The sequence below is a fragment of the Bacillus rossius genome, chromosome 6, assembly GCF_032445375.1.
Source record: "Bacillus rossius redtenbacheri isolate Brsri chromosome 6, Brsri_v3, whole genome shotgun sequence".
NCBI classification, from domain to species: Eukaryota; Metazoa; Arthropoda; class Insecta; order Phasmatodea; family Bacillidae; genus Bacillus; species Bacillus rossius.
In genome coordinates, this window is record NC_086334.1 from 47,948,291 (window position 1) to 47,956,893 (window position 8,603).

Sequence of the window (8,603 nt, forward strand, 5' to 3'; positions counted from 1 at the left end):
TTTGTAAACATACATTCTGCACGTATTACAGCATTGTCTGTGCTGTTATTTTTAGCGAACTAATCACTAACCTTTGAACTGACTGCGACACTTTTAACATTTGCAAGATGTTTTGAACAGTTCACGTGGAGATTGATGTCATATCTTCCGCCGTGCCCAATGTTGATGTCGCATCTACACACTGAAAAAAATGTGAACTGTGTTCCCTTGCTTGATTTAAGAATACACGGAAAATCCCGCGTGTATGCATCACAAAATGCCTGAGAATAATGCATTTTCTTCTTCACTTGATTCCACTTCTGTTAATTGTGCACATAACACGTTTTTATTAAAAACATGCAATACATTTGTTTCCTAACCTGTAATAAACAAAATCAAAATTGGCTCAACTTTAACTGACATAAGCTTATGCACGACACCATATTGCCAAACTAAAAATGCTATTTAAACTGGTTCGTGATTGGTTGTAAGTGCATCAATGTAACTCAGGCGGCCAACAAGGAAGGATATACAATTGAACAACAAATTACGTGGTTCGCTGGCCTTCGACCAATAATATAACTCAATTACCGCACTCGTTTCCACAGCAAAATCACATGGCAACAGCTTTCACAAACCATACAATAAAACATTTAAGACAGACGGAAAAAACATGTTTTAATAAACGTCTCGTACTTAAAATTCGTAAAAAATGCAGACATCCTCGTACAATCATAAAACAGACGTGATTTTCCTACATTTTACGAAAAAATCGTAAAGGTTGGCAAGTCTGCAGTAATATCATAAAATTTGACATGCAAAACCCTTGCAACCATTTGGAGGTACAGTAAGTCCTCGGTTTACGTCGGGGTTACGTTCCTGAAAACCGCGACGTAAATAGAAACTACGCCAAATGAGCCATGTTTCATGCCACCGGCCGGCCACGGTCCAAGGTCGGCCGGAAGCGCTGGCATACAGACGTGACAACAGGCAATTTTATCAGCAAATGACAACCGACAGTGTGGGAAACAAGTCCAACTAGTACTTCTCAGCTTTATAGAATGGTTATTTAACCAGCTGCTTTATTACCTTTATTGACTGAAATATAAAAACAGATATATAGTACATACTGTACATAAGAGAAAGAAGCATCCCTCATGATGTATGATAAGGCGGTGAACGTGTAGCTTACGCTACATAGCATAAATTAACTACCGAAGGAAACAAAGAATTATAAACGAATTATATACAGTGTTTTGGTTAAAATAAAGATTTACGGTCATTGTAAACGACGTTATTGTGAATTGGCAACAACTTAAATTGAAACATGAGTACTCAAACATTAGCGACGTTAATCCGAAACGACGTAAATCGGTACGACGTAAATAGAGGACTTACTGTAATAAACTCATCCATCCGTCCATAAAAATTATGAAATTAACCAAGCTATGAACGTAAGGAATTTTTTGGGCCATATGATTGGCTGAACATCACGTGATGGACAAAGGTGACTGACTATTGTATTTTCAGCTTTACCTTTTTTAAAATTATTTGTAAGCTCTAAAATACTTAACCATTTTCTAAAAAGTGCTTGACCGCTTACCTTAGTGGCAGTGATCACTGTCATGATGATCGTATGGCAAGGGTCATGACGTCGGTCTGACTTAATTTGTGAGCACCTAGCTGACAGCTGTTTCATCAGTTATCTTATCTAGTACAATGTCTGGCCCAGTATTGGTTGCACGATGCAGACACCAGACTAGTTGTGGAGGCAAGGTGAGTGCAAATGAAAACATGTTATGGCAGACGAGGACAAAGCAGCCTGGGAGGGTAGTATCCTAAATTACTTTGCCTTTAATATTTTGTGGTTTTGCACATTGTTTTAAATAATTTCATAACCATATTTAATTGTTTATACATTTTTTGAAGTGATACTTATAAACACATTATGAAAAAAATTATGAGAGTGAATTTCTACGATGCACATGCACTATACAACAAAATTTACATAGGATGAAAAAAAGGCTACATAAAAAAATTACATGTGCTTTTGAATCAAATTACATGTGCTTTTAAATCTCGTACTTTCATAATTGATATTGAAAACTGGTCCATATATTTATAAAAAAAAAACATTTATTTATTGTGAATATTAGTAATAGTTGTGTTTATAAACTTTTTCAAGTGTGTGTATGTAAGTGAGGTAAGGTTATACTTTAGGTGCATTACGAAAAAAAAAAAAAAAAAAAAACGTTGAGAATGAATTTTTATGATGTGCACGCAACATGCAACAAAAATTGACAGGATGAAAAAAGGCTACATACAATCAAAAATTATATATGTGCTTTTAAAGCATATACTTTAGTGATTGATATTGAATACTGGTAGACATAGTTCTAGGGTTAAACAACATACTGTCGAACAGCCCTTATATACAGTCTGTTTACATCCTTGTAATGAACTGTGTGCTGTCAGCATACACACACGTATTTATTATTTATTAAGCTACTTGTATGTGTTTTTTTTTTGCAGGAGAGTTTGCTCCATAGATTCAGATGTAACCTGGTGGTTTATGGTGGTATGCCATTTGAAGAGCATGATTGGGAGAAAGTTCGAATTGGTGATGCTATATTAAAGGTAAAATTACATTGTTGCTGTCAGATAGTCATAGTTTCTTTCATGCTGATATTATAATAATTATAACCACGTGTTTCAGTCGGCAGGTTTGTGTACTCGATGCCAAATGATATGCATCGACCAGTCGACCGGTGAGAAAACAGTGGAGCCACTACGGACACTGGCAGCTTGTCTCCAAGGAAAGATGAGGTTCGGAGTGTATTTCACACAGCAGTGCAGTGAAAACCCATCTTATAACATACAAGTGGGAGCAAAAGTACAAGTTTTGTGATACCACTAGGTATATTTTAGATTTTAGTAAAGAAAGTATTAGTATTTTTAAAAGTATCAAAATGTTATATATGTAAATAATATTGTGTATATTTTATTGTTTTACTGTTATATACTGTATATTTTACTGTTTGACCTAATGTTATCTAAGCTCTGATTTTGATTTAAAATATTTTAAAATAAGCAAGTGCAGGGTGGCCATTATCCTGGTAATACTAATTCCAGGTTTTTTCAAAGATGTTTTGTTGAATGTTTATGACTACCGTGTTGTATTGCATGATTGTCACACATTTTATACCAAAATGAAGTTTGAAAAGTAGGGGTGCTATTTTTATTCAAAATTTTTTTTTGGTTTGTTAGGTAAAGTTATTCATAAAAACAAAACCCACCCACGGAAAGTACATTTATTTAAACAGCACGCCAAACAGTTAAATTAATAAGTTGTGCAACAAAAACCTTTCTTCAACTTAAAATAGAAAAACTAAATCTGGTTTGCGAGCCTGAACTAATGCATAACTAAAGACCACGAAAGATTGCGGGCATCAACAGAGTGTGCACATTGCATGCAATCAGCGAGATATCAATATCGATATTCGACTACGTGTGAGCGCTCTATACGGGAAGAAACATAATCAAACATGAATGATGCCAACTAGCGCTGGCTATATTTTTACAAGCGGTACACCACAGCAACGCAGACAAACATTGTTAACGTTTAAAAATGTCTTTAAAAGAAAATTTACACATCAGACAACTTCGTATTTCAGTTAATTAAATAATTGGTAATGTCTCAACAAATATTATATTTCTACTTTAAAATACATAGTTTTATACAAAAATTACCTACACAAAGTGCTCAGAATCTAATAGCAGGACCAAAAACATCATGCGAAGTTTATTTGAGAGATTTTTTAATCCAAATTTTGATGCCCTAAAATATTGGTGACGATTATGCGATAAAACAAGGTAATAAAAATGATTCCAAGTATTAAATTCCAATAAATTAAAATACTATATCAATTTACAATAAAGTTATTTTTCCTAAACATAATTTGGCAGCATTTTTCATGGTGACTCAAAACATAAACTCACATTAAATAACTTTTTTAACAAAAGCCAAACTTTAATGTTTTGAAGTATAGCATACAGCTTGAATTAGTATTATCATTGTTTCACTTAAGCCAGTAACTGTTATAGAGTACAAGGTCCATGACTTCTAACCCTATGTTCACTGGTTTCAACACAATCGTGAATACCGTATTTACTCGCATATAGGTCGCGGCAATTTTACCAGATTTGACGGGGGGGAAATGAAGTGCAACCTATATGTGAGGAAAAATTTTTTAAAATTGTTGATTTTTTTTTGCAATATTTTGCTTTAAAATGCAAAAAAGAAGTTTATATAGGTATAGGCAAATTTATTTACAATGTACACATACAACGAAACCCCGTATTTACGTTTTCCCGTTATTTGCACTATATTCTTCAGGTCCCGTTTAGTGCCTATTTAGTTCAATACAATACTTTCATGTGAATTATGTCTCAAAAATCAAATCCATCCTGCTATTTACATCACGTAACAACCATAAACAACCAGAAAATACTGTGGGTACTTTAAGAGTAGATAAGATTAGCTAGTAGGCCTAAAAACATCGTGAAAAACGTAACGTTTATAGTCGGCAATGAACATTTTAAATCGCAAAATATTCATATTTTATAACATGAAAAGTTGCTTTTATTCCTAAACATGTAATAATTTAAGCCTGTGCGTGTAGAAGTCCGAGTAATTATAGCAGGAGACAATCTAAAATGCACGAGGGAAAAACGTAAACTCACGAATGTATAAACGTGGCTGATTGTTAAGTTCTGATACTGTATTTATGTCACAACTTAGCCGAAATACTGGTAAGAGACAAACTTCACAAGATAAAATGAACGGAGTCTTGGTAACTGTTTTATACGTATTTTATAATTTCGGAAGTATTGTACAGTTGACACATATTTTTCAAACTAACAATTTATTTCTGGGGATCGTAATTAATTAATTAATTATTGGTATCAAGATGAACTTAAACTTGAACATGTCACGGCAGCGAGAAAACTAGTGCATATACCAATAAACTGGTATTAGAACTGGACAAAACTGGTACACGGGAGGTGGAGCTTATATTTTTTTCCGCTAAGCTCGCATCTATTGGCTGGCTGCTGATGGAAGGTCGTCACGAGTCTGGGCGGAGCATAGAGTGAGTTATACTGCGCAAGCGCAACTCAGAGAACAGAGAGAGCCAGCCGGCGGCTACGCCGCGCCATAACAACAGCTGATTGAGTACAATGACCTTTCTCTGCGCACGGCGTGCTATTGACGGTAAATTTCCATCAATTTGCGGCCCTTTTTTTTTTTTTAAATTTTTTTTTTTACTGTGGTGCAATGTGTATGTGTAATGAATTACCGGTGTGACCTATATGGGGGGGGGGGGGGGGTAATCTTAAATACCAAATTCAAGACCTCAAATTATGGGTGCGACTTATATGCGATGGCGACCTATATGCGAGTAAATACGGTACACATGTTTTAAAAATTGAATTGTAAGCAGTCGCCCACTATGCCTTCCAGTTTAATAAATAAAAACCTTGATTCTCCTTTGGTAGACAATGACAGGTACACGCATCAAATGCTAAAAGTGGTCCGAATTATCGTTAAAATGGGATACATTTTCAACTGTCTTGTTATATGGGTCACTGAGGCATCATCCAATTGTATTTCACATTTGAGGGCTTGCCATTAACCATGTCCCTCAGTCTTTGTAATGTAATACATTGTGGTGAAAAATATCTAGGTTGGCAGCTATGGCAATGGGTGGGAGTGTGAGATTGTGTGTTGGTTATGCAGTAAACAAACAGGATGTTTGGGACAACAAGAATCGTAACCCATTGGGTGGTTAAGGATTATGTGCAGACATGTATTTTACTTGTCAATAAAACTGGAGGAAGGACAAAAAATATGTACATGAAATAAACCTTGTGGAAGGCAGGAATGCTTGTGTTATGAAATTAACCTAATAAAATAGAAAATGAGAATTGAAAGTAGGGATGGGGCGAATCCTGATTTCCTCGAATCCGAATCTTAACTCAAATCCTTGACTGGAATTGCCGAATCTCGAACCCAAACCTGAATCTTTTAATAGATGATGTCCACATATCTAATGTAAGTGAGATGTATTCTGCTTGCACTAAAAGTCCCTTGACTTTTATCACATGTAGTTTGGTACATTTCTGGTATAAGTGTATGTAAAGACAAAAAATTTTTCGTGAGAAATTTCAGTTTTAGTACAGATTAGCAGTTAGGATTTTTTCTATAAATAAGCTAGAGGTCTGCGAGCCTAAGAATTTTACTTCGAGCCTAGCTCGAGCTTTTGTGTGCAGTTTCACTTTTGGGAAATTATTTTTATCTTAAACTTAGTATAATGTTGGAATAAAGTATTAAAATGAAGTGGGCTTATTAATTTTGGGTAACTAATTACAGAGTGTGTTTACATATTGCACTGCCATAAAAAAAATATTTTTTTCCATTGAATCTTACCTGTTTCCATTGGTTAATTAGTAACTGATATCATCCAACTAACATAACCAAGTATGATCTTTGGAAAAATTTCATCTTTGTCAATTTTTCTGGAGTCTTTACTGAGCTTCAACAAACTTAGCATCAAAAATCATGTTGTTTCAACATTTCCACTTTTCAGCACAATAATTCTGAGAGAGATTGTCACAGAGTATTAAATTCTGTTCTTTAATCTATCATGCAGAACAATAATTTGTTCTGCACGTTCAGGAGTTAAATTAGCTCTACGATTGGAGATAGTGTTTCCAGCAAAAGAGAAGCGTCTCTCGCTGGCAATCTGCTTGGCTGGAATGCTTTAGTAAAATTGCTTAACCTCAAAATTAGTGTCATAAATATCTGTAACTGGTCATTAAAGTTTAATCAATTGAAAGTAATAAAAATAAAAGCATTTTACTTCATTCAATTTACACTTGCGAAAAAACATACACACAATAAACCTACATGGAAATTAAAGTCTTTTTCAATATCCTGAAGTCTGAAATATGTTTACTCATGTCATTAAATGTAGAGCTGTATTGAAGAAGCCGATTTTGCCAATATTTAGTTGAATCGGCATTTCTGCCGACTTCCGATACAGTACGCTCGTTAATTTTCGGCCGATATTACTGAAAAACGAAAGACTGCCATAACCTAAAAATCCACGAGTACCATTTTCAATTTTCGTAGTAGTACTGCATTCTTTCAGATTGCATTATTTCTTATCAACATGTGCCAACCTTACATATCAAAGTTTAACATCCTTCTTTTTCCCAACAATGTTCTTTAATTTAATATGTCATAAATAAATAATACATTACTATCACGGTAAATATACATCTCAGTTGTTACGGTAACTATAGTGCAAATATGGTAGCTATCATGCTTCTGTAGTAATTATGGTATTCTACAAAGAATCTTAATAGTTATTTTTATGGTAATTATCTTAAAATAACTATTGGGTTTGTACTGTAGTTATGGTACATCATCCATATTTCTTCGTATGTTGTTCATTTGTCATTTCTTTATATTTACGTGGGCCATTATTTGAGACAGGAAGTTTCAGAAAAAATTTTAACGGACATTATATCACACATTTAATGGCGTAAATGATGAGACCTCGGGCAATTTAAACGCTTTATACGGAAAAACCTACCATGCGGGACCTCGTAAGCAAGTTTTACTGAATTTTTTCCCCGTAAATAGTAAACAACCGAATCCTTTGACGAATCCTATATCAGACCCGCCGAACCTTCGAATCCCTAGGATTCGGCGGATATTGGATTCGGTCGCCCCATCCCTAATTGAAAGGCTAGTTAAGTTCCTAAACAAGGAAGAAAATAAAATTATGAGAGTATCCTTGCTCCAGGAAGTATAGTTGCGCAGATTTTTAACAAAAAAGAATCATTTCATTGACGCAATACAATGTGAGATAGACTCTAGAAAATTTAGTTGTGGCCAACCCAGCATTAGAAGATAAAACTTAAGATAATACATGCACCTTTGTTTCACTTTCGTCTATTGTATTATTTTTTTTTTTACCCATCCATTTACCGCATCACTCTTTTGTCAGTTCCTCCTATATTTAAACTAGCACTCATATTATCGGTAAACTTGTGGAGGGCTGGAGGAATATAAAAACACCAATGATGGCTGCAGTTTTGTTACAGAATGTTTCAGCCGAAAGTTTGGGATCTCCTGCCAAAACAATTTTTTGGGGGGGGGGGGGGGGGGTCCAGATATATTAATTGTGTAGGGTGAAACAGGAGAACCAACACTGCCAAATGGCCACACGCACACACATGCTCTCTCTAGTTTATTGTTTTAGATTTTCCCCGCCTTGCCTCCAGGCACCGACTGAGCAGTCTGCAGACACAGAAGACATGTGCTGCTCACGGAGCTTCACACTACTGCTGAGATATGTTAATTAAACAAGTTAAACTCACTTGTAGTTATATTTATTAAAAACCAACATAGATTACTTATCTGCACAGTACAATATTTTTTAACCCAAAGTAAAATTCTCACATAAGTGTGGCACTACATTTTTTAAACTAAAAATCAGTATAAAATGTGCCATCCATATGAGTAAATACTGTATTAAATTTATCATGACTATGTT

At 34.8% G+C, this 8,603-nt stretch overlaps 1 protein-coding gene across 1 annotated transcript in view; it reads left to right on the plus strand.

Moving 5' to 3' along the window:
• LOC134533156 (molybdenum cofactor sulfurase 3) overlaps window positions 1-7,996 on the plus strand; it is a 36,765-nt gene extending 28,769 nt beyond the window's left edge. The window contains exons 9-10 of the mRNA XM_063370513.1: window positions 2,512-2,616; window positions 2,696-7,996. Coding sequence (XP_063226583.1) covers window positions 2,512-2,616; window positions 2,696-2,887 — 297 coding nt within the window. The 3' untranslated portion in view covers window positions 2,888-7,996. The remainder of the gene's footprint in view (window positions 1-2,511; window positions 2,617-2,695) is intronic.
• The last annotated feature ends 607 nt before the right edge of the window (window positions 7,997-8,603 follow it).